This window comes from Pipra filicauda, unplaced genomic scaffold, assembly GCF_003945595.2.
Source record: "Pipra filicauda isolate LSUMZ 115617 unplaced genomic scaffold, ASM394559v2 scaffold60_size3304689_pilon, whole genome shotgun sequence".
In the NCBI taxonomy this organism is placed as follows: Eukaryota; Metazoa; Chordata; class Aves; order Passeriformes; family Pipridae; genus Pipra; species Pipra filicauda.
Genome location: NW_024104765.1, coordinates 263011 through 290599, shown reverse-complemented (window position 1 = coordinate 290599; position 27589 = coordinate 263011). Strand labels below are relative to the sequence as shown.

Here is a 27589-nt window from a genome sequence, read left to right as displayed (position 1 = left end):
CATATTGCGCATTCCCACAAAGGCAGGACTCCCCTCAGTTGGCACATTCCCACCTCTCACTCCTCCAGCACCTCTCAACAACCAACAGATCCAAAAGAGCAGTTGCTTTCACAGGAACCATCAAAGGATCCAATTCAAGAAAAAATTCAAAGCTGGTAAGGAATGCCTACAATTCTGCTAGGATCAACTGAAATTTCAAAGGAAAGTGAGGGCTCCAGCCAAGAAAGAGTGTAACTTGAGAAAATCAGTGAAGCAGGTATCCCGTATGAACCATGTATATGATTTAAAGAACCTTTTTCTTGGCTTAAGATTCTCCCCTGTGAAGAAGGCAGGTATGTTCTAATGACCAGAGCCATTCACAGCTTGTATCATTAGATGGATCATGAAGAAATGAAAATGAATTGGGGAACCTGGGTTTGGCATCATCATAGAAGAAGATGCAGACAGATGCTGTACACCCTAATGAGCCTGATAACGTAACTACTTCAGTCAAATCAAGTTCCACTTACTTCTCTGGACTGGCTTAGAGTTGGATATTTAGGACTAAAGGGACTGCAAGAAAGAACACATATACCATAACTTGATCCAGAAGAAGTGTCCCTCAGGGCTCTTTCTTGGGACCAATGCTATTCGGTATCTTCATTAATGACACAGATACTGGGATTCAGTGCACCGTCTGCACTTTGCAGATGACACGGAGCTGAGCGATGCAGTTGACACCACAGAAGGAAGGGATACTACCCAGAGGGACCCAGACAAGCTTCGGAAATGTATCCACAAGAACATCAACAAGTATCCACAAGAAGTTCAACAAGTCCAAGTGCAAGGTGCTGCACCTGGGTCAGGTAACCCCAAATATGATTCAAACAGATGTTCTTTGTGAGCAGCTGTCTTCTACATTAGATCTTATTATAAACTCAGATCTAGTGCCAGGCATTGCCTTTAAAAACATACAACAAAAGTGACAGGAAGAAGATTTTGCAGTACCACATACTATTTCTCCCACATAAGTACTGCTCAAGGGCTACTCATCACTGTACAGTTTTCTTTTCCCACACAAACTGAGGAAAAATAAAACTGTGTATATTTCCCTCAGGTCATGAAATATATTGTCTGTGGTCAGCTAATGAACAGTGCAAAAAGGGAGTGGTAACTCTAATATTGACCTTTAAAAGCTCCATGTTACGACCAGCTTGCAATTATTTCCACTCTTGCTTCCTCGAATTTCTTGTGTACTACTTTAGATAACCAAGAACTACCTTTCGAATATACACAACTGTACTTCAGCAATGTAATGCACAATAATAATCTAACTCCTGCTTGTTGATGTCCAAGTTACTAAAACCTGCAATGATGAGCCATGGGAACTAGACAAAGCAAGACACTGCAGCAGTAAGGATATGAAAATACTTATCATACCTATTGAAAGAGTCTTCTTATGCCAACTGACTGCTGCTGAATGTAAAGAACACTGTCAATGCAACTATGATGACCCGTGAAGAAAACAGAGTAGATGACGCTCCCCAATTTTGTATTACCAGCACAGTTGTCCTTGTATTACAAAATTGAAGTGGAGCCCTGAAAGTAATCTGAGAGTCTTACCAAAACTTAAACTGAAATTAAAATGGAAACGTTGGCTACTATATCCCAATATCCAGTACCCTACACATTTCATCCTTCTTGAGCTGCCATCTTTCTGCTTTTGACATGCAAAAGCAATTTTACTGAAGTTTAGACAAGTGAGATTCACTGTGTCTCTTGTAAAAAATATTTTTCCCCTTCATGATTCTGTATTTCATTTTTGTTGCCTTTTGCATTTATCTCCATACCTTGCAGATAATCACTTGATGAAGACAAGGGTTTAAAAGTCTGACTAGTAGGCCCAGATCATTTCTCTCTACTTTATTTTTTTTCCAATAAAGGAGCAGTCTACTATTCGGTTACAAAAATAACCCAATTAGTAAGATTAAAGACACCCCTCACAATACTAACTCCAAGGGTCTGTACTCTTAAGTCAGTTTTCACTTCCAAAACTAAAACCTATTTGCTTCCCCCTGAAAAAGTATTTTCCCATGCATATGCTTCACATTGATAACCTTAAAGGTATGCTAGTCACGAGCTGCAACTGCTTATGTTTAACTATTGCTCAAAAGAAAATAAAATATCTGAGATGAAATCTCTAAAAAATTAATACAGTGTTTCTCTTTAATACTGATGAACTCACTAATGAAATATCTACAGAAAATACATATAAACAAAAAGTATTTTTAAAAAAATCAATGAGTTATACTATGTCTAACTGCAATGTAAAAATTAAACTATTATATATAACCTTGTTGTACATACATAAATTCTTCAGATCAAGAACAGAACAATACAGTGAAGTGAGAAATAAAACACCTTTATGAAAGGAGTCAAAAAATGCTGAATGTTCACCAAGACACTGCTTTCCAGGAATAAAGATAACAGAAAGAAAGGGTCTCTAGTCTTCTTAGGATAGCCATGAAGAAATTTCTCAAATTGCATGCAGAGGTGACAAGACTCTAAAGAGAAACAGAGCATGGGTACTAGAGAGACAGCAAGTGCTACAAATTGCAAGACACCTTAGTTCATGACAAAGCCCTTGAATCCCAAGAGATGAAACAAGGAACATGATGACTTGAGATGTGGATTCTTAATCAAGTAGCTAGGTATACAGTTGTGATGCTGATGCTGTCTTCTGACTTAACACTAGGGGAATAAAAGTGTTGGTTTGTTTGGTTGGTTTTTTTTTCTGGAAAACATAGCTATTGTGCTGGGGATAGATATTCATTTCATTCAAGCGAAGTTCAACTTGAGGGCTGCGTTTTTCAGAGTGAGCCTGAAGTATAATCTGTGAGCCTGAAGTATAATCTCACTGACTACTGCAACCACTAAAGAACTGAGCATTGTTCAAATTCCTGGAAAGCTTATAACAGTTTACTTTTGAGGTCAATTTATGACAGTTTACAAACTAAGCTAGGCTTCTGGCCTTGAGTCTTCAGTGCAACTCCAGTGCTGTCCCAGTATCATTACAGAATCAAATGAAAAGTCATGGAATTGAACTGGTAAAATAGAAATAAATCTCTAAGTGAACAGATCTCTCCCTTCAAAGTGGAGCGTTAGTCCTGGTTTGCAGTAGTCAAATCATCCCTGCCCCAAGAACCCATTGTAAATTAAAAGATGACTAGGATGATAGTAGGCATGACCAATGAGCAGAGAACCATGGACTAGGCAGTCATGTCCTCACAGCATCTAAAAATGTTATGTCTCTCTTCTGCAAGGAAAATGAACACACTGGTTGACAATAGCTTTATAACACATTTCCTTTTTAATTAACTAGTTGGGATACTAAAAATATATTAGAAATCCAAGTTCAGACATATCTGGAGTGAACAGGATTTTGTACCAATGCATTAGTACCAGATGATGTCTTTGCAAAGTCACACAGTAAAGTTACCTCCTAAGGGGACACCAAAACAAACCAGAGGTGTTAAAATACCATCATTCTCAGACTCAATGATCTACAGCTCGTAGAGCTGAAGACCGTGTTTTATTGTTGTGATTTCTCTCCTCCTTGTTGTTCAGTGTTTTACCAGAAGATGGAGAACAAGAACTTCATACACAAAAAGCCAACTGCTACAACTCCTTTTAAGTTGTTAGGTTAAGGTTCCCATGAAAGGCACTTTAATTTGAGGAGGCTAGAGGCAGCTAAGGAGTAGCTGGGATGCAACCAGCATTTATGACCACTTTGTACAAGGACAAACTATCCAACTAAGAAGTGAATCAAATAGAGTATTCAAGCAAAAACTTGAATAGTTCTTGAACTAGTTCTGCATGTTAAAAAACCCCTTACTACTACTACTATGTCTAATTTAAACCAAGCCTACCTCAGATTGCCCATGAGACTTCACCATTTACGGCACTAGAAATAAATACTGTAACAGATGATTTTTAAAGCATTTGAAAGAGTAAACTGAATGTTTATATAGTATGAACCCCATCATACCTCCTGCCCATTTTAAAAAGTATGGGGGAGAAGAGGAAAATAAAAAAAATAGGAGTACCCTCTGATCGAGGCATTCTCTGAATCACCATAGTAATAATCCCTCTTTATTCCCCTTTCAACTTTGCCTCCAACAAAGAAACTCAAACATAAATGACCTGTTTCCATTTTGGTTTTTTAGTTGGGACGCCCTACAGGCAAACTGATTTTTAGATTACAAAAAAACTTACACAGAAAAGCACGCAAATTTCAAACTTGTCCACAAGCCTCAGACAAAACAGCACCATCTGAAACACTGCTGCCCTCACAGATATGCCAAAACAAAATCAACAAAATCAGTTTCTATTTATTTAGAACTGTGCATGGAGAGGTCATTTTACAGCAAGACAAAATAGCACTCTACTTCTAAATAATTTCCAAAGCAGTTTAATTATGCAAATGAAAACTGGCACTACTTAACTGATTCAGTATTTGTTTACCAGGGTAAACAAACTTTTACCAAGGCAAACAACCATTGTTACTTTGACTTTGTAGCTAGACGACTGCTGAGAGAATATTAGCTCTTACAGGTTTATTATTATAATACAACATAATACAACAATATAATCCAGAATCAAACAGTAAAACTCCATCAGATACGGAATATCAGACTGTATTTACAAAACTAAGGATGACTGTGGTGGGTTGACCTTGGCTGGATGCCAGGTGCCCACCAAGCTGCTCCAGCACTCCCCAGCTGGACAGGGGAGAAAAAACAGGATGGAAAATGACTTGTAGGTTGAGACAAGGCAAAAGCGAAAGTTCGTGTGTGCACAATCAAAGAGAAAGAACGTTTATTCTCTACTTCCCATCAGCAAGCGATGTCCGTCCGCTTCCTGGGAAGCACGGCTTCAGCACGTGTTGTGGTTTCTCAGCAAGCAAACACTGTAAATAACAAATGTCCCCCCCTTCCTCCTCCTTCCCTTAGCTTTTATATCTGAGCTGACATCATATGGATGGAATATCCCTTTGGTTAGTTTGGTCAGCTGGCCTAGTTGTGTCCCCTCCCAGGATTTTGCCCACCCCCAGCCCTTGGTGGGGGGGAATGCTGAGAGACAGCACTGATGCTGTGCCAGTGCTTCTCAGCAGCAGCCAAAACATCGGTGTGTTATCAACACCTTTCCAGCTACCAGTGCAAAGCACAGCACTGTGAGGGCTGCTATGGTGAAATGAACTCCATCTCAATCGGACCCAATACAATGACATAATCAAATGCAATTATATTTTCTAGTGTTCAAGCACTATTTAAATTATGGTTATAATCAAAAAACATCAATACCAATTTGTACTCAGTTTTAGTTTCTAAAACCTTTCAAGATTTTAAGTTGTTGATACACTATTTTTGCTTTGAATATGTCTTCTAAATAGTTTCACAATGAAGTTGTTAAGCAAAGTATAGCTCTAGAAAACCAAGATGCCTTTGGCTGAAGAGTGAGATGATGCTGCTTTAATTCTAATGGAGATATTGACTTGTGCCCAGAAGAGAGGACTGAAGCCAGACTCTTCATTCCATCACTTACAACAAGATTGTATTTAAGCAAGTGTTTTCATTATCAATTTCTGCAGGCATGGTGCAGAGCTATCCAATTTTTTTTTCCATTACTACTCCTCTTCTCCACTGACAGGATGCAGTTCCAATCTTCTTCACTGTTTTTTTTCCTTTCCCTTTAAAGAGAAAACTCCAGCTACTTTTACACTTTGCAATGCCATCCTAACACCCAATACCACTGGCTTCTCCACCCCACAGCTGAAAGCAAGGAAAAGCAAGTCAAGATTAGTGAGTACTGAATCAGTGAGTCCAAGAAATACTCACAAAGTCAAGAGAGACTCATTCAGAGACTAAGTTCAAAACCAGAACTGGAGTTTGTAGTTAAGTTGTGGTCCACAAGAAGTTCACAATGACTATAGCGTTTCAATGCAATGTGCAAGGGGGAGATCCATACAGCAGAAAAGGCATTTCTGAGAACCCAAGTCCCCAGTGAAATCATCAGAGGTGGTTGCATTTCAGACTTTCTTATTTCAGCTGGTTCCATTAACCAGACACCCATTAGTGGCTGAAGTAGACTGTCTGCAACTGCTTCTGGAGCATAGCTTGTAGTTTAATTTCATCCAAAACACTCTGAAATTTCAACACTGCAAAGACTGTTCCACAGTGTAAAACAAAGTGTGGTGACAGTGATGATGAGATAACTTTCAAAGTGAACCCCCTGTCTGATCCAGACACCCACTATTTTGGTTCACATGTGTCTTCTAAAATTGTTCTTTCAACCATTCACTTTCTCATTCATCTACTGAAGAGAGAAAATCAGAACATTAAAAGTAGTTTCGTTGTAGTGTATGAGCATGCATATTTTTATACTCTTGAACACTCTTACTACAATGCTTCTCCTTCCACGGGGGGGGAAAAAAAAGCCCATCTATGCTGTGTTCTGTACTCAGAGTGAAGTACCACCTACATGATGGCACTGATTTTTATTATTGGTACCTTCAGTACCCAGATACACAGGGGTATGCGCTCTCGGGTATAGACAATCATCACTTACTAAAAACTAATGCTTTTAGGTGTTATCTAAACAAAAAAAAAATAGCTCCAGTACTTTTAAGTACTAGTTTCCTTAACAGTTTTAATCTGTAAAACAGTGTTGCAAAATCCTACCCATCTATAAGCCTTTTTTCCTTACATAAACATTCTCCTCTCACCATCTTTTTTTTCAGTCAGTCTGATTTTCAGAACCATGTAAATCTAAAATGTTGTCTACCAAACCAGAATACAAAGAATAAAGTGACCTGTAACTGCACATCTTTTTTTTTGTGGTAAAACAGCAAACATTGATGATACAGATCTAGGTTTTATGCTCAAGCTCCACCAGAAAGGGAAAAGGGGACGCGCAGAAACAGCGAGAAATCAAGTCTTGCACTAACACTTCTGTTCATACTTGAGGAAAGCTATCCTCCCGGAGACTTTTTGGAGACAAGAGTAATTTCAGAACACACATTGAGAAAAGGTACTTGTTAAAGAACTGATACTACTTTCTGACTAATTTTGATTTATTAGTAAGAATTAGAATACATTTGAAATCCAGAAAACATAACCTACCCTGCAATTAGTGACTCATATTCTCAGTTTATTCAACCACTACACATTCATACATATATTCAGTAGCTTTTATAGTGTACCTATTATGTAGTTTATTATGCAAAATAAGTTTAATATCAATCCACAAAAATCAGAAAAAAAAAAGTGTAGCAAAGATAGAAAGTTAATAAAAATTACCATGAGCTACTTTTTAACTCCTGCCAAAAAAAATTCTCTCCAAATAACCACATCTACTTTGGTCTCCTTTCTGGATTTTTTTTTTCTTTTAGGAAAACTCCCTGCAGCTCTAGTTACTATGACTATGCAATAATGAAACAATTGATTTCGACAATTCTGAAAATGCAAGAATGCATAGATTATCTGAACTCCCCCCTCCTTTCCCTACATGTATTTACACCATCATCATGGCTGGGCTTCGCGAACGAAGATTTGGGAAGGCTCTATCCACATTTGTTACAGGTACGTTGGTGACTTATGAGGCCAATATGTGACAGACATGTCCGATTGCAAAAGGCACAGCAGAAAGACTCCTTAGATGGTATATTCTGCAAGACACGGTTCTTTCTGCGTTGCCTTTTTTCCTCAAGAGTGATCCTGCGTGCGTTCTCGAAGGAGACAGCTGCGTTATAGATGGTGTGTCTCCAGGCCTCCCGATTGGAGGCCAGAGTAGACCAGTTATGGTGATCAATATGGCCAAGGCTGAGATGTTGTTTCAGGGAGTCCTTGTATCTTTTCTTCGGGGCTCCTCTGTTGTGGTAGCCAGTGGCAAGTTCACCATAAAGCAGGATCTTAGGGAGGCGGTGGTCCTTCATCCTGGAGATGTGTCCTACCCAGCGCAGCTGTGTTCTCAGCAACATGGCCTCAATACTTGTGACTGCTGCTTGCTCTAGAACAGATGTGTTGGTCACATAGTCTGACCAGTGGATGTTTACGATTGTGCGGAGGCAGCGTTGATGGAAGCGTTCTAGGAGTCGCAGGTGGTGGCGGTAGATGACCCATGATTCGGAACCATACAAGAGAGTAGACAGCACTGTGGCTCTGTAAACACTGGTCTTGGTGCTTTTCTTCAAGTGTTTATTATGCCATACTCTTTTGTGGAGTTTTCCAAAAGCACTGTATGCCTTTGCCAACCTGTTGTCTATCTCCCCGTCGATCTTACCATCCGAAGAGATGAGGCTGCCTAGGTAATTAAACTGCTGGACTGATTTGAGCTCTGATTGGCCAATGGTGATGTGGGGATGATGGGGGACTTCCTGAGGTGCAGGTTGATGTCTCCATCAACCTCTGTCTTCTTTAAGCTGACTTCCAGCCCAAAGAGCTCAGCAGCACCTGCAAAGCAGGATGTTAAACACTGCAGAGCTGCTTCTGTGTGGGCAACAAGGGCGGCGTCATCAGCATAAAGCAGCTCCTGGACAAGATGGTTTAAGGTCTTGGTGTGGGCCTTCAGATGCCTTAGATTGAAAAGGCTTCCATCAGTACGGTATCGAATGTAGATACTGTCCTGATCATCGAGGTCTGCCGTGGCCCTTTGGAGCATCATGTTAAAAAAGACTGTGAATAAGGTAGGAGCAAGAACGCAGCCTTGTTTCACACCATTCTTAATTAAAAAGGGCTCAGAAAGTGTGTTGCCATACCTGACTTGGCCGTGCTGATCCTCATGAAGTGAGATGATCATTTTAAGGAACTTGGGGGGACAACCTAAACGTTCCAAAATCTGCCACAGACCTTTTCTGCTCACAGTATCAAAAGCCTTGGTGAGGTCGACAAAGGTTACATAAAGACCTTTGTTCTGTTCCCTAGTATTTACACCACATAAGGTGTTAATGACCTTGATGGTTCTTTACAACTACTTGACTGTAGCTCACACTCTGGGTTGTATATCTCTAGTAAATAGAGTTAAGACTAATTGTGGGAAGAATCCAGGTAATGATGATCAACCACAAAGACCCAAGATTAACTTTCTGAGGATTTTTTTTAAACTATTGTTACAATTCAATTTTTATGGACATTAGCACCCCGAGCCTTCAACACACAAGCATAAAAAGTTAACCATGACCCTAATCCAACTATTTCTACTTCACTAGGCAGATAAAGTAACAGTGAAAATATCCAGGATTGTTCTCCAATATACAGTCTGATATATATAAAGTATATAACTTTGAATAGCAGGGAAGTACCACTGCCCCCAGTTTAGAGATACAAAACCAAGACAGATGTTACTATGCTGTTGAAAAATATATTTATATTTTTAAGGCAGAGTCTACACTGGAGGAAGGTTTGAAAAAAAGCACCCCAGCATATATGGAAGCAAAAATAGAAGAAGAGTCTGTGGGGCTCTGCTACAACTCTCATAATAATTATGTCATCTACCATCACCACAAAAACAATAATAATAAAAAAAAAAACAAACAGCAGAAGAAAGAGAGAAAACTGGAAGTTAATTACCAAACACAGAACCTTCTGTTAGCTAATAGAGAGATGTTTCTTTCCCCAAATATAAGTTAAAAGGCACAAGCAATTTCCATGTTTTTCACCTGGGCATGCTGAACATACTGCATGAGCTCAGGTTGCAAACTATTAAACTGAAAGAGGTAAAACAAAAGATAAATTTCCTCTCATTATTTTTAAGCCCTATTTTGCCTAGAATTCAAAAACTAGCTAGTTTTAGAAAAATACCTAGAAAATGAATGGACAACTTATGGTTACATCCATAAACTATTTTAAAACAAGTAAATTATTTAAAACACCAGTAAATAATTTCATTAAGCCTCACGTTTTGTCATATCCAGTATTAGAAATTACTCATCTTTAGGCTTGCCATTAATCTTTCTACATTTTGCATTCAATATGCTTTTTCTGATCTGGTCATCAGTGTCTAATTTCTCTCTTGCATCCTTACATAAGAAGTGAACTCCTTATAGTCCTAGGCTGCATTTCTTTCTATTCAGGTTTTCATTCAGGTCTCAATTCAGTTTTGTCATCCCAACATACATATTTTAGTCTGTTTAGTTAAAAACAAGACTCAGCAGTTGGCTATTAAACAAGCATTTCATGAATGTGGTGGGATGTTCATTACAGTAAACTTTTATCCATTGCCAGGAAATCTAATTTACCTATTCTTTTAATTATCAGACTGGCATATGGGCAGATTAAAAATAGGAAGACAGGCAGAAATAACTGTGTCTAATCTGGAAACGTGCATTTCCTGCAGCATAGGTGACTTGAACCTGCTCTCTCATCAAGAAAAAGGAGACATTACAATATTTCTATAGTTCAACTGCATTACATTTTTGTATTAGCATTTATCAGATGAATGCAGCTTCTCCCACTGCTACTTCAAACCTTTTTAATTTTGATGAGAACTTAATTGATAATCTTCTTCCTCAGTAGGAAGGTTACTTAATCATCATTTTAAGCTTGTCTACTCAGCACAGTCAAACTGGCATCCCAAAGGATGCTTCAATCTGATCTTTATTTCCAGTGAAAGAACAAGGCAACATCTACCACACTAATAACCAACAACCTGTATCCTTTTATCAGTACTGCCACTGTGTCCATGTGTGAAGAAGGAGAGGAGCCAAGACCATCCTTTCTCGTGAATATGTTAGCAAACCTGAAGAGAACTCTAAGTTCCTGCCATCACACTGATGTGGTTCACCAGTCTGGCTGGGTATCCAAAAGCAGGGTTCAACTGCCATGCCAGTTTTAACTAAAACACTACGCAAGTTCCAGGTCTGTAGAATTGGGATACTGAAGTTTTATCATCTTCACTACCATGTATTCATAAGCAGAAGTTACTTTTTATCTCTGCAATTCTCTTCATAAGAGCAACCCTCCATGATTAAAGAAACAATGAAGTTCAGATTGTCTTCTGTGGTTCTGAACAGTTAATCTCTTTTTGTCCTCATCCTTGTGTTCATTCTGTTATAAAGCAGCATATTATCACAAGCTCCTGAGACAAGTACTCTACGACAGGGCTACAGTATTGGTGGACAGGGGTACAGCAACTGACACCATCTACCTGGAGTTATGCAAAGTGTTTGACGCTGTCCCATGTGACATCCTTGTCTCTAAATTGCGGAGACACAGATCTGATGAATGGACCATTCGGTGGGTAAAGAACTGGCTGGATGGCTGCACACAAAAAGCTGTGGTCAACAGCTCACTGCCTGTGTGGAGACCAGTGATGAGTGGTGTCTCTCAGGGGTTGGTACTGGGGCCGATATTGATCAATATCTTTGTTGGTGACATGGGCACTGGGATCGGGTGCACCCTCAGCAAAGTTGCTGCCAACACCAAGCTGTGTGGTGCAGTCAACACACTGGAGGGAAGGGATGCCATCCAGAGGGACCCTGACAGGCTTGGGCTGATGCAAATCTCATGAAGTTCAACAAAGTGAAGTGCAAGGTCCTGCACCTGGGCTGTTCCTATCCCAAACACACCTACAGGTTGGGTGGAGAAGTGATTGAGAGCAGCCCTGTGGAGATGGACCTGGGGGTGATGGTTGATGAAAAACTAAACATCAGCCAGTGATGCACACATACGGCCCAGAAAGCCAACAACACCCTGAGCTGCATCAAAAGGAGTGGGGCCAGCAGGCCAAAAGAAGTGATTCTACCCCTCTACTCCGCTCTTGTGAGACCCCACTTGAAGTACGGTATCCAGCTCCGGAGACAAAGAATTGTTGGAGCAAGTCCAGAGGAGGGCCACAAAGTTGATAAAAGGACTGGAGTACCTCCCCTACAAAGACAGGCTGAGAAAGCTGGGGTTGTTCAGTCTGGAGAGGAGGAGAAGAGACCTCATAGCACCTTCCAGTAACTGAAGGGAACCTACAGGGAAACCGGAGAGGGACTCTTTGTAAGGAACTGTAGTGATAGGACAAAGAGGAATGGGTACAAATTGAAAGAGAGGAAATTTAGGTTAGGTATTAGGAAGAAATTTTTCACTGTGAAGGTGATTAGACACCAGAACGGGTTGCCCAGGGAAGGTGTGGATGCCCCAACCCTGACAGAGTTCAAAGCTAGGATGGATAAGGCCTTGAGCAATCTGGTGTAGTGGGAGGTGTCCCTGCCCATGTCAGACCGGTTGGGACTAGATGATCTTTAACATTCTACGATTCTATAAATCACAAGCCTGAGGAACTCCTTATTCCTAATTTGATTTAATGCCTGATCACTGAATGTACTTTACTGATTCATCAAAAGAGTATTCAGGGTATTAGGTACACAAACATCAAGCAGGATTTGCCTATTCAACAGAATCTGTTCTCTCCATTGTTCTGTTCTTTATCATATACAGGAGACCAAGAACGCTACACATATTCACTACCATTCAAATGAAAACTTTTATATTCAACTCAAAAGATAACAGAGAGTTACAAAATAAAGACTAGTCTTTAGTCTAAAGAATTTTGCCCCACAAGTTAAGTTTCTCATAGCAACAAATGCATTTGTCCAGCAGTCATGTCTGAAGCTGGATGGAGCTTTGGTAGAAGTTGTCCATGTTACATGAGTCCCTAAAAGGACAAAGAATTGTATGACTAGCTCAGAATAATTAACAGAATAATAAAGTGAGAACTACATGAGTTAGCACAGCATTTTTCTGTTTCTCTGATGAACGTTTAATTTATCTTCATACAAGGAATCACAAAGCCAGAAATATTGTATACCAGAAGACTGTACAGCAGTTACAGAAGAGAAGATGGAAAAGACATTTGATCAAACTCTTCTTACCAAAAACTACAGGTACACATTTTTGCAAGTTTAGTCCAATCTCCTATTTTCAGAGAATAATTTCAGGTCTATTTTTAGAGAATAATTTTATATAAAGCTCCACTGCCTTTTTGATGTTACATATACCTTCTTTCCGAATCTCTTTGTTCTGCCAAGTACTAAGTGGTACTAGATTAACTCTTCCCAAATGAAAGCAGTGCATACTTAAGAGATGAAAGATACGAGGAATAACACCATGGGGTTGTTTTTGGAATATTTGGAAAGATGAATATTAAAAAATATTCCACACCTTAGAAAGAAAGACCTGCACGCTTCTTAAGACATGAGACATCAAGTTCTTAACATATGCATAAGCACAGATCTAATAAAATGGGGAATGCTATTTCAAAAGATAGTGTCAAGCCATACTGTTCACCTGTTATTTTAACTTAAATTTGCAAGTTGCCGTACATCATTATTTTAAAGACACTGACGGCATAAAAACATCATTCCCTCCTGAAAACTATAGAATTATACATGCTGTATGACAACTGCTCAAGGATTTATATGGAGGCCTTTAAAAAACACTAATGAAAAAAATTTTATAGATATTAACCATTGCCCGCAGCACTATTTCTTGAAGATATGCTCCATACGTGTATGAATTCGAAATAGTTTCTTTGCCTTGTGTGTCAGTTTAGGTAATGCACCACACAGAAGAAACAAAATATTGATGTCTCCTAACTGTTCTAGTTTGATCTGTAAATTAGGGAAGTCTTATGTAGAAACAACCTGCAATATACAGTATGTCCGCATAAAGCCAAGAGTAAAAAAATACTATGATATTTAAATGGTAGAGTAAATGGAAAAGGCCAGATGAAATTCCCTGATTCTTAGTCACAATGGAAGTAAAGATTCCCCAGAAGAGCACTTTTTTGCCACCTTCCCCCCAAACCTGTGGTATTCACTCTCTATCAAAATAACAATAATAAAAAAAGTAAAATATATAGACAATGGATTGGACATTCAAATAGATATCTCACATTCTTATCAAGAAACTTCAGACACACAGTGAAGATATTTTGATAGAATGAGATGCCTTACTAAATGTTAATATTAACATACATACATTTCTTATACAGTCCTGCACAATATGTTTTCCATAGTCAGTACCTCTTGTTTTTGAAACAATGAATCTTCAATAACTGCACTTTGAGAAAGCAACCTAGACATTATTGATATATATTGTTCAAAAGTGGGGAATGAAGCTTGGATTTGTGGGAAAAGATAAAGGCACGTGCCAATACAGAAAGTACTTAATACATTTAGTTATGCTAGCAGAGATGTGCAGCTACTGCTTACAGCCAACTACTGCAAGTAAATTGAAATCTACAGTGAGGTCTTCAGAGGTTTTTTTTAAAGAGCTGAAGGACTGTATGTAGCAGAATGCCTCTCAGTCTCTGAATGGGCAACAAGAATCAAGGATATTATGCAGGAACTGTATCCACATGTCATGACCTGTAGTTATTAACTATTAACTGCAAGTATTTCTTAGAGAAATGGTAGCTTGCTGATAGAAGGAGTTCTCAATAACTTCAGTAAAAGCATCACATAACTTTAACCCAGCAACACATGTGCATCAGGGTAACTAACAAACTAAGTATCTATTTGCTGAACCTACATAGAAAGGTGAGCTTTTGTCAAGGTGCTGAAGTTTTATTAATTTTAAGCCCTCCATCTACTTTTGTAATCTTCTTAACTACCTTATTTTGTTATGCTTCAGAGAACTACCACTGTTCCCGTGAGTATTTGTACTTCGAAGGCTACGTTTTACAGGAAAAGTACTTAAATCCTAAGTCTTAGATAGATTGTCACTTTCTTACTGAATTATTAGATTGCTACCTTCCCTGCAAGTAAGGACTTCAAAACGACATACATTTCAAGGATATAACAAAAAAGCAAAAAGGAAAGAGAAAAAAAGTAAAAATTCAAAATCAAGGACTGCAAAAAACTCTGTTCTCAAAAGCGAAAACTGGAAAATGATTGAAAATAGTTTTGAAAATCTAAGAGGTGCTTCCAACAGAAAGGGAATATGCTACTTTTCCTATCTACATGGGATACAATAAATCGCAGTAGTGTCAAATTGCAACAACAGATTAGAGATCAAGGGGGCGGGAAATGACTGAAGGCAAAGATAAATTAACTACAACGTGTTATCCAGGGAGGTTTTTTGAATCTTTCTTACCAGAAATTTTTGAGAACAGATTAAACAAGCTATGGCTTACCAATAAGTAATCTGCCTTTGGAATCATGGTCTAGCTGAATTACTTTGATATAGGAAAATTTATTAATAAAATCTTACAGTACAGAGCTCGGAAGTTCTAATGAAGACCAGCTCCAATCTGGAACGACGCTGAGGCTTGATGCCATTACTGAGGACAATGGGTATTAAAACAATTATGCTCACTGGTTGGATGTACCCTAAACAGTGAGGGTGTTTTTGTCTACACATTTGTCACACACATATCTGGATAAAATATGCACGTACCATTTTATTTGAAAGCAAGACAATTTCCCTGACTCCTCATAGTTTAACTTAAAAAAATCTGGGACTATTGTTTCTACCCCGCTCCCTGTTCAAAGAGATAACATCACTGTTTGACAGGGCAAGTCTTACAGTGATGAAGGAGCACAAAAATGCCCGAGGCAACTGAAAGTTTGCATGACATGACACAGTGATGACAGCTGTTTCTCCTCATGCACTTGGGAATCTGTGTGGTGTACTATATTTTAGCAGATTCCTTGTGATTTCTAGCAGCTGTACATCTCTCCCTGAATAGCAGAACATCTGGAGGTCACAGGTATGAAAGCAAAATTAGAAGTATTAGACGTTATGATGGGAATCTTACATTCATGGTAATACATGTACAAAAAATAGCAACTGTGAGACCAGAAGAAACACAGAATGGTAGAAGCAAATGTGTAAAGACAAACATCAAAACAAACTTTTAAGTGTTAGGCTCAGTGTAAAAAATTGCTCACTGGACTCAATAGAAAACACTTTTTATTTAAAGAAGTAGATGCTACAGAATTCATGCATACTCAAAAGAAAACACAGAGACTTGGTTAGACAGGAAATCATTGAACTGAAAGCTCAAAAAACATCCACCTTACTAACAATCACATTCCAGCAGCTTGTGACTATATTATTTAAATATCACTATTAGCTGTTGAGCCAAACAAAATCTAAGGTGGACATCCATCTACACACTCAGTGAAGAGTCTGATGAATGTTGTCTGGAGTAAGAGATCAGGCGTGATATTAAGAAAAAGAGGAAATGTCTTCTACTTATATTAAAAGGGCACCTGACATTTTGCTGGTGGTGTTTTTTACCACCAGTGACTACTAATCTTATGGTCGCATCACAAAGAAGGACATCACAACTGCAGGTGCTTGATGAAATAGCAAAAAAAGCCTTTCAAAGGCTGTTGAGGTCTTTATAGACAGAATTACCCTTGGCAAGGGATCATACTCTAAAAAGTAGTGATCAGAGGTATGTAATAATAACAAAAAAAAAAGCTTTTTTATATAGACCTATGCATGTTTGCTTTTACGAGGGACAACTTAGATTAGTACAGTATATATTCCCCAATATTACCAAGATCTACTCTAGCATGACAGCACACAGGAAAAAAAAATAGGGTAGGACCTTAAGGTCCTAATACTTCACTAGAACCTCAACACAGTAAAAATCAGTTTAAAACAGTAGAAACAAACTCTGTGTAGCCAGAGCAGTTAAAAACAAGGCTTCTTCAAAAGAAGTTTTGGGGTTTCTTTTGAAATACCTAAAAACTTTCATGACTCCCCATTTTTCCATCAGCATTACACTTTTTCTGCTAGTGTTAAGAAGCTCCTAGGTTTCTATTGAGTAAACTGTCTACACTAGAAGGATATGAATGTGTCTACTAACAGCTAAGAACACTTACTAACATATTTTAACACACAATTTTTCTCATAACAGGCAGACATTATAAGATAACCAAGGGATGAACCAAAAGTACAGGCAAAGTTATTGAGGAAAGACTGCACAGCAGTCCAAATACTTCCTTATATTTATAATATAGGTCACTATATGTTGACAATTTGTACATTAGTAGAATAAACCTGATCATCTCACAGTGTTGCAGAATTTGTACCACAAAGTACAGCAGGAGAGGAAAAAAAACTCTTAGAATCAGATTCAGGAAAAAGATGAAAAGTCAAAATAATAATGCAGGGAAGACTCAAAGATGAAACATGTAAACCATAGCAAAACAGAATAGGTGGAGATAACAAAGATTTCAGAACTAACTAGTGACAAAAGAAATTCTGTTAGCAGCCTGAAATTTGGAATATAAAAAAAAGGAGTACAATGGGTAATGACCAACTGGAAGGGAACACAGCCCATAGTGAGGAGTTCTCATATACCCATCAGCACCACATTCACCTAGCTCTCAGGCAAAAAAAAACCCAAACATTTTGATCTTCTCCAACTGAATGAACACAACAGACCATCTTTAAGAGCTAAGTTTGAAAATAATGTAATCAGCCACCACATGATGACAAGAACAACAATCTTTCTTTGGACCACTCTGAATTCCTGCAAAATTCACACTTTCAAGTTTTAGTCACTACAGCTGAAGATACTTATTCTGTCTGCCCCAGTATGCACACATACAGTTTGTGACAACATCATCATTTGTCATGGATTTGCTAATTACCAAATTGCAACAGAAGAGCACGAATTGCAATGAAAAAGTCATTTTACATATATCCATACGGATGTGAATTTCAGTTAATAACAATAATGTTGCACGCTGCCAATGGAGTTCACATAGATATGGTACAGGATTAAGGTCCAGTCTATAATCTCCTTAAATTTTAAGAATAATTGTATCATTTCACAGTGCAATCAGCAGCAACACACAAATACATTTGTAGCTAATGAAATGCTGCATATAAAATACATCAAAGCAAACTTTATTCATATAAGAGAAGAAAACAGTTGTATAACATTTTCTGTCAAGGTACAAGGGGTCTTGTATAAACACAATTCCTGTATTTATAACAGGAATTCTACACTATGGGGTTATAAAAAATAAAATAGTTCAAATTGAGATTTTTTAAAAACCAGATAAGGGATTTGGCTGTACAACTCCCACTTCATTTAACGAGCACAGAATACTTAAATCCTTTCTTTGCCTTTGAACCTAAGGATCTTTCCATGCTCTACTGCACATTCTTCAGCTTCCATCAGTATGAAAATACACTGATTTCTTGAACATTATGTTACCCACTTCATTAAAAAAATAAATTAAAAGTTAATTTATGGCAATAATCTCTGTGTTTGCTGGGCTCCAGAGTCACTACCTGGCAAAATAAAACAGGGACACAAGATTTTACAAGATCTTTACAGCTATTGCATGCCTAGAAACTAAGCACCAAGAAAAAAAGAAAAGGCAGGTGAAATCATATCAAGACAAATACTTAGCACCAGAGCTAAGATATAAGTTATATTTACACAGTTTTTGATAAATATTATATAACAACTCTGAGTTTCGTACATTTGACCAAATTATTCCTTCATCAATACACATTTAAAGACTTTATTCAGGAAACCAAGGCAGATGCCTTTAAACTATTATTTAAAAGAGATTTCTGAGGTGGCTTTTACATTACATGATTTTTCTATAGCCTATGTGATGCAGTACAAACTAAGCAGCTAATCTACTATGTGAATCATGAATACTATTTTGTGTTAACCCAAATGAAGGATTAAAAGTGTAGGAGAGGCTGGATAAGTATTCTGGCACCACAAGTACAGGTGAACAGATTTTAAAAAAATGCCCACTGAACCAGCATAAAAAATGCCTGCCCAAGAACAACACTTTTTAATACATCTTGCTCCTTCACAATCAAGCAATTGTTTAGACCTTGGTTTAAAATTTGAAAAGCAGGATCTTTCAACATTGAATGGCATGTCTCAAACCTCAGCGTTACGCATCAGCCTTCAGCCTCCAAAACCAGATATGGCCTTCCTATAAATCTTGGTATGGAAGGAACAGTAACTCATTTCCAACCAGCACAGATTTACATCTAACTCAATTTCTACACATCTGATTTGTTCAGTGAGATTTGTTTTTAAAAGGTGCATGGTTAAGAAAACTGGTAAACTTGGGCCTTACAACAATCACCGACGTAATAAGAATATTCATATTTGTTAAACTTTAAACCCACCTATCAACTCTTGAAGCCACTAACCAAGAACACACAACCACAACTTCAATGATAAATCTGCTTTAGACATCAGTAACCTACTCTGTATGCATTAAGGATGGTGTCTTCATTCCCACCTACCCAACTACTTCAGTTCAAGGAAGAGCTCATTCACAAGTCAGAAGTCAAGCCGGAGCCAGGAACGGCAGATTTCTACCTCCCAGTGTACAAATGTAAGAAAGGAGGTACAAAGATAAAACAGACTGAGAACACACTGATCTGAACCAACATAAACCAATCTTGTTTCTGTGCATCTACAGACATTCTAACCAAGTACAATGTGATAAATTTTGACCAGAGAAAAAGAACCTGAAATACAACTCCTGTATATACAAAACAGAAAAAAAATATGCTTAAACTATTTAGTAGTAAATTTTCCTGGTTAGGAAAAAGTAGAACTCAGTTTAATCCAGAAGTGACAGACATGAAATTAGCATGCTACAATGGCTACCAAGAATCAACTCTAAGGAAACAGATACAAAATCACAAATAAAACACAATTCAAACCAACCATGTGAATTCGCTCTTATCCATTCCACCTTTTAACAATGTGCCTACATTCCATGAATGGGTGACAGTAATGTGTAAACAAACATTATCACTTTTATCAGACAGACTGTTAAACATAGTAAAGCTACAGAAGTAGTGGTTTCTGTGAATTTCTGTGGCCTAAAATATTTGAGAACTTGTTTTATACGTTGGGACGCACCTAACGCCAGCCAAGAAAGGATATCTAAGAGAAATCAGGGCCATGTATAGACACACACACGACTAAAATGGAATAGTCTGCTTTAACTGTGGAGCTAGCACCACAAAGTTTGTTTAGGAAGGGATACTCAGCAGGGTCACCAGCTCAGAAGAAACACCTGCAAACAAACCGTGCTCCAGGACCAAACCCAGCTCTCTGGAAGCAGGCCTTTTCCCTACGGTAAAATAATTACACACAATGGTGCTTCCAACAGTGCCGGCTTGGGAGCCCTCTCCCGAGGCGGGATTGCGCTGCCTTGACAGGGCGAGGAAACGGGGAGCAGCACCGCAGACCCACCGACCTGCTACCACCACCGGCGACTTAGTTCAGCCCATCACCACTCCACCGCCTCCTCTTTCCCAGGCTGGCAGAAACTCCGCTATCCCCCCAGGGTACGAGATAGGGAAGGGGCGAGAGGAGAAGGGGGGCACAGAGCAGGAGCACCGCGCTGAGGGACCCGGGACGGACTTACAGCCTCCCGCCCGGCCCCTCGGCGGAGCCCCCACCGCCCGGCCCGCCGCCTCCCTGCCTTCGCCCCCGGGGGAGGAGGGGTGTCCGAGGGACGGGGGGGCCCCCGGTCCGCCACCGCCAGGAACAAAGGGCCCTTCGATAAGCCGAGCCGCAGAGCACAACAAAGGGGCCTGGAGACCGCGAGAACCGGGGCGGGGGGAGCGAGGCGGGGGATGGGGATTACGGGCCGGGCCGGAGCGGCAGCGGGCGCGGGGCCGCTCCGCCTCAGCCACAACGAGCAGCGGCGATCGCCCGGCCCGGCCCCGAGCCCCGGCTGCCCCCGGGCCGCCGCCGCTCCGGGTTCCCCGCGGCGGGGGCGGCGCTGGTGCCGCCCGGCCCCCGCACCCCGGCCCGGCCGGGCTCGCACAGCCCGCACACACCCCGCGGGGGAGGGGAGGGCGCGGGCGGGGGCACGGCACTGGAGGAAGGGAAGGGAAGGGAGAAGGGAAGAGGCGGCCTGACCTGGCAGAGCTGCTTGCAGTACTCGGTGGCCGCCTGCACGGCCGGCTCGCGGCTCTCCCGCAGCCCCGTCTCCAGCTCCAGCAGCCGCTCCCGCAGGCGCCGCAGCTCCAGGAGGTCGCCGCCCGGGCCGCCGCTCTCCCGCTCGGCCTCCTCGTCCGCCATCTTCGCACCCCGCTCCGTCGCGTACGCAGCCCCCCCGCCCCCCTTCCCTGCCTCCCCCGGCCCCCCCCGCTCCGCTCCCGGGTCACGTGATTACACAATGCCACGTTCCAGGGACGGGGGGTCACGTGCGGAGGAGATGGAGATGCGCGGGAGCGCGCGGCGCGCGCGCGCGCGCACCGCCGTCCCCCCCGCAGCGCAACGGCTGGGGCCGGGAAGGGGGCGGGGCCTCCCGGAGTCACGTGACGCGACACCACGCGCGCCCCCGCGCGGCCACGTGATGGGGCCCTCCCCCGCCCGCCCGGCGACGGGTTTTGGCGGCAAAACGGCAGCAAATGGCGGCGGCCCGGGGGGGCGAGGCCGTTCTGTCTTTGCCGCTGTCCCTCGAGCTCAGAATCACAGAATCAATTAAGCTGAAAAAGACCTCTGAGATCATCGAGTCCAGCCTATGGCCAAACACCACCATGTCAGCTAGACTATGACACTGCATGCCATGTCTGGTCTTTCCTTAAGCACCTCCAGGGACAGTGACTGCACCACCTCCCTGGGCAGCCCATTCCAATGTCTAGTCACCCTTTCTGTGAAAAAACGTCCAGTCTAAACCTCACGTGGTGCAGCTCGAGGCCATGTCCTCTCATCCTGTTGCTGGCTGACAATGTATGTGTGGCCTGGTGGTACTGGAGCTCCTTCACCCTTGCAGCTGCTGTTGCATAAGGAAGGCTGCAACTCTCGACAGGGGCCTGAGTGGGTTATTTCACAGAATTAATTAGGTTGGAAAAGACCTCTGAGATCATCGAGTCCAACCCGTGACTGAACACCACCGGGTCAACTGGACCATGACAATAAGTGCCACATCCAGTCTTTCCTCTTGCCTGTGAGAGCAGCACGTGGTACCAACCACTGCTGGGACAGCCATGGCTGACACCACTGGAGTTTCGTGGCATGTTGTTTCCTCACCTTTCTTCCTCTGCAGGAAGTAATGGGGTGTGTAAGCCTCAAGAATGCCGCTGAGTTGGCTTCCTCAAACCTGGATCATCCTGCTTTTATTATAATTGGAAATGGGAAGTGTGGCTTTGCTCTTCAAATGAAGCACTTGAGATCTGGAAGTTCTGGGCTTTGTTCTGGACTTTGTTGTCCACTCAGTCCTCGTGCTGGGCCAAGCACCCTCTCACACTCTGGTGAAGTCCTCAGAGCAGTGGAAAGCACCAGTGGTGGACACTGACTTTCCCTGCATCTACTCAAGATGCTGAGGAGACTCCTTCATACCGTCACAGGTATTGGAAATACTGGAGATGGGCCTGAGGCATAGATTCTGAGGAGGAGGAAAACATGGACCTGGCAGACACTGAGTTGGCATGGATACATGTTTTACAGTCTTCTAGGCTGCATAGGTTGACACACTCTTCATGGTACCAGCGTTCATTGAGGAAGTGAGAAGTAAATGTGTTACTGCAATGAGAGCACTGGCTGTTGGGATTGGATTGGGTTTTCTCTTAGGCAGCCAGCAGTGAGAGAAGGTGTCTTAAGCTGGGTATTTCACATCATCTGGAAAATAAGGAACACTGGTGCATTGCACAAACTTAAAGCGTAACAGTCTTTTGGCTGGAAGAGACTAGCTGCAGACTCCTCAATATGCCAATCAGCCTTGCTCCGAACAAAATTTAACAAAATATCCCACACCCGCTAACTTATCTTATATGATCATTGTACTGATTTGATGATTATGTTCTCTTTTGGTTTTGGGGGGTTTTTTTGGTCACAAAGGAAAAGTGGCACTATCTACTTCCTGCATACAGTTGAAAGCTGAGGCATATGGTGGAATGAACACTAAATCAGATCTGGAAAGAAAAGAGGTTCCTCCAAGACTGCTAAAGGTTAGTCTGGAAGTGTAGACATTCACAATGATAGCATTGAATATGCAACGTGTTGGAGACAGGGCAAGACATTCACAGTGATAACACTGAATATGCAACGTTTTGGAGACAGGCCTGGGGGTCTGGTCCAGAAATGACTGCATTTTGGGTCATAGCAGTGAACCCAAAGTGGTATGTTTCTAGTTTTCCATACAAGTATCCAAGTAGATATCTTATTTGTGACTTGTATGCCTCAGACTTTTAAAGTTTCTGATTTTTACTGCACATGAAGTGCATTCTGTTACAAGCAGAAGAAGAAAACTTTCAGCTTTTGCATTTAAGCCTTAATGTAGTACCAGAAAAATTTGGTTCCCATGTATCCCTCACTACCAAACTGCCTATAACAACACTACTAATCAGTGATGCAAATACTAGAAACAATTGCATAAAACCCTTTTTATTCACTCAATATATCTGCAGGAGCTAAAATACCTTCTCCTCTGGATAACTCTGTCCTATACTGCACTATTTGTAATTATTTTCAATCTAGGGTAAACCACAATAGCAAAATTCATATTCATAGGCTGTCCTTGTTTTAGCTAGCTGTGTTGTTTCTTCCTTGCCTAGAGGGCTTTCTGAATTGAGCCCAGGCCAGGAAAGAAGGAGGAAGGTGGAATGTGAGTTTCTTGCTCCTGCAAAAGGTTAGCACTTGGAGATGGTAATGTTGTTTGTTTTGTTCTTATCAGGGTCAAGTGGAAAGTAGCCTGTCCTTCAGTTGTGCTACCCTGAAGAGGACTTGTACTTAAGCCTCCAGGGGCCTTGTGCAAGGGAGGATTCCTGCCTTTAATCATGACTCACAGGCAGTTAATTGCTAAGCTTACATCTAAGAGACCAAGAAAGGAATTAGTGAGTGGAAGGAATAACCACAAACAGTGTTGAATAACGGAGGAGTTCTTTTTTTTTTTCTTGTTTGACAACAGTGAGAGTATGATGACAGCTACTGAGGCAAGCATGGTGATGGCCTGAGAAAGAGGAAAAGACTGAAAAGCATGATCAAATATAAAGCTGTGTTATTCATCTTGTATTTGAATCCTGACAAAATCTGCACTATGGTAGATAGAGCTCATGGAAGAGAAGAGCTGGTGCTTGATGGTGACATGAACAAGATTGTGCAGAGAACATGTTCTTTTCAGATACCCATTTCCTCCATGGACTTGTGGGGCAGACTATGTGACTGTGAAAGTGTGAATTTATGAGAGAGGAGGCTTATTATTGCAGTGGAAATATGGTCAAGGAACCCGTTTGCTGTACTGGAAAAAGACAGAGAAGAAAGAAGCAGATGAGGAAGATGTGTGTATGGGCAAGGACAATGAATCCCATGAGAGGTGAAAAAAAGGAACCCAACCAAAACAGTTCAAGGAATAAAGAGAGTGGAGATTGTGAGAAGGAACAGAAAAAGGGTGGAAAACTGGAAGGGGAAGGACCTAAGTTTTACACCTCTTCAAAGATGAAATTTTATGATAAGAGAAATTCAAAGGCTTATTGGGTGTGCTAGAAATGAATTTTTAAGGTAAGGGCTTGTGGCAGTAAAGATTACTCATCAAAAATTTCTTTGGGGTTCTGATACATGCTTCCCCATTCTCTTATTCTCTTGCCACTTCCTTGACTGATTCATTATGATGTGGTGTTTTCATAGCTCCATGCTTCAATTCTCATGTCTTAATAAAACTGTCATTTAGAGGGGCATATCAGATACTATCTGTGTTTTGGGATGCAGGGCCTGGTTAGAAATGCATAAGAGATAAAGGAGACTTCATGACCTAAACTCCCCCTTATGTGAGTTATTTACCTACCAGTTGTTTGAAATAGCTTTAAAAAACCCCAACAATTTATGTAATGTCACAATATTTGTTTTAGATACAAATCCTCCCTTCCAGGAAAGGGAAATCAAGCAAATAACAAAAAAAGTATCAGAGGTTAGGATGACAACAGCAAAGAGAAAGGATTGGAATAGTGATGAGAGTGTAGCTTAGACTGTATTTAGATGATAGTTGGGAGGAGGACTACTAACTCTTCCAAGGAGAATATCATGTTAGCAAGAAACAACTGTGATGTTTGTATAGCATTGGAACCCTGGCAACAAAACTAGATGTTTTAGGGATAACAGAAGATATGACAGAATAGAAATTAGGACAGAATCACACAAATATTAAAACATTCATGGAAGCAAAGAGGATTAATGGAGGATTAGAATTTGCCGTGTGATAGATATTAAAGAAACGAAACAGCAACAGGAAAGATAAAATAAAACTGGTTTGAGTCGGTGTTGGGGAAATGTGGCAAAGAGCTTCTCTTAGAGAGCATGAAGATACACTGGAGATGTTTGGGTTTAAGTCTGGAGAGAAAGAGGTTTTATTATATTATTAGGAAAAATACTACTTGGAGTAAAAGTAGGCTGATAATTAAGATTCTTAATTTCGAAGGTCAAACTTTGAGAAATTTAAGGGAAGGAGTTGTTGATGACAAATGCATCTAGGTGGTTGAGGATTTGCATGTGGAGAAGGCTTGACATCTGCCAAATCTTTCTGAAAAAAACCATATCTGTAATTCATATCTCAAACAAGAGCAACTCAGTCCCAGCTGGATACATAGCCACTTCAAAAAGGTTATTGGGAACAATCAAATTCTCGAAAGGAATGAAACAAAATTACTTGAAAAATATTAAGAAGGGTAAGAGTAAAGTGAGACTTTTGAGAAGCTCAGCTGAGTTTCCTTACAAAGCAAATTAAAGCAGGGGCTAATGAGAAAGAAGATATGAAAACGAATGTTTCCACATTTGAGATGAAAGCAAAAACCTATCACACACCCATCTGAAACATTAGAAGATCTTTATTCATCCAGAATTTTCCATTAATGATATAAGTAAAAAAATATGAGCTGTAATAATGAAATGTGCTGATGACAAAAAATGGTGACACAATTTCAATATGAGAAGGATCAAGACTAGATGACTTTTAGAACCTAAATAATAGAAGTGATTAATTTTAATAACACAACATGCGAGGAGACCGATAGCAGTACTTTCTGCTGGGGAAGATGCTCATAAGTTGGAAGTGACAGTGGATAGAAAGTGCTCATCGTATTAGTTGGTGATGACCAACTCATAGATATCATCCAGCTGCAAAAAAATTACTAAAATCACATGACTTGCCAGGTCAGCTATTTCCATTAGATACTGCAGATAAAAACATTGGTCTCATCTCATCGGAAACAATTTATGTGATTCTGGTCACTATTGTTCAGAAAAGATGAAATCACACTGCAGGAGGTACAGAGAAGGACTCAAAGGATGATCAGTAAAATGGAGAATCTGTTTCCTGAGAGAGAATAAAAATGGTTCATTTAGCTTAGTGAAACAAAAGGTGAAAAGAAGTGTAATTTCAGTCCAGAGACAGTAAAAGTAAGCATCAGTTAGGACAAAAGCTTTTCAAGCTAAAGGATGGTAGTGTGTAAAGAAAAACTGGTGTTAACTGATTGCTGAATATGTTGAAACAGACATCGCTATCACATTAGGCAATAAGTAGTGCTGTTTCTGAGGCACTTAAGTATTCCTTCACAAGATTACAATAGAAACTTCACGAAAACAGTAAAGTAGTAGATTTGTGCAATGGAATCTGATCATGAAAATTAATTGCAAATAAAACATAAACTGCAAAAGGGGAAGAAAATAAATCTCGTGTAGTCACATCTTTTGTAATACTTCTGTCAAGCTGTGGTGGTTTGAAAAACCTTTTCTCTGAGGTAGTGATGGTTTGCCCCACTGATAATACTGGACCAATCAATAGTCCACATGCGCCCTACGGAAATTACATGCCCATAGAAACGGAAGAGAAGGTGGTGAAGATAGTGTAGAAGAGAGGTAGCCATGATCTGAGCCACGAGGAGGCAGGGGGCCAGTGAGCCCCTCTGGGGGGCCAAGGGCCTCCAGATCCCAGCCGAGGCTACGGGAGACCCCGTATAGTGTCAAAGCTGGACTGGGTCCCGTAATCAAGAGCTGGAAAAGTTTCCTTACTGTCAGCAGCAGCAGAAGACACTGAAAGCGGCAGCGGAGCAGTCCTGAACAGAGCCAGCGATGGCTGAAAGCCAAAAGATAGCCAGTAGCAATGAGATAACGTGAAGCCGGCTGAAAGACGCAGAGATGTTCCTGCAGGAGGGAACAAAACAGAGGAAAACTCAACAGAGCTGTTTCGGGGTAAGACTGTATTATTTTCCCAAAACCAGAGACTTTCTGAAGAGGAGAGGTGGACTTCCAAACCCTTAGGGAGTCCCAAAATGCAGCAGCAGCTAGAGAGAGGGAGAAAGGAGCTGAAAACCCGGAGTTTGTCCTGAGAAGATCTGAGCCAGGACGGAATGCGGAGGAGGTGGCCGTGCCCTCTGCTGCTGCTGTTGCTGTTTCTATCAAGCTGTCGAGCTGAGACAGAGCAAAAGAGCGTTGGTAAGACTGAACTGAAAGCTGCCTTCAATGTTCTAACCCAAGAGGAGTGAAGATCTACAAGGAAATTCCCCGAAGGCTCGGGCTCGAAATTTCCACAAAGTAAGAACAAAAATCCTGACTGCCACACTTAAATCTGCTGCCTCAGGAAAATGAAGGACACTAACCAGTGCCACAA

General features: G+C 40.8%; 1 protein-coding gene across 1 annotated transcript in view; it reads right to left on the bottom strand.

Annotated features, from left to right (window-relative positions):
* The window catches only part of ZNF292 (zinc finger protein 292), a 59484-nt gene extending 38393 nt beyond the window's left edge, over positions 1 to 21091 (bottom strand). The window contains exon 1 of the mRNA XM_027743530.2: positions 20908 to 21091. Coding sequence (XP_027599331.1) covers positions 20908 to 21069 — 162 coding nt within the window. The 5' untranslated portion in view covers positions 21070 to 21091. The remainder of the gene's footprint in view (positions 1 to 20907) is intronic.
* Positions 21092 to 27589: the final 6498 nt, after the last annotated feature.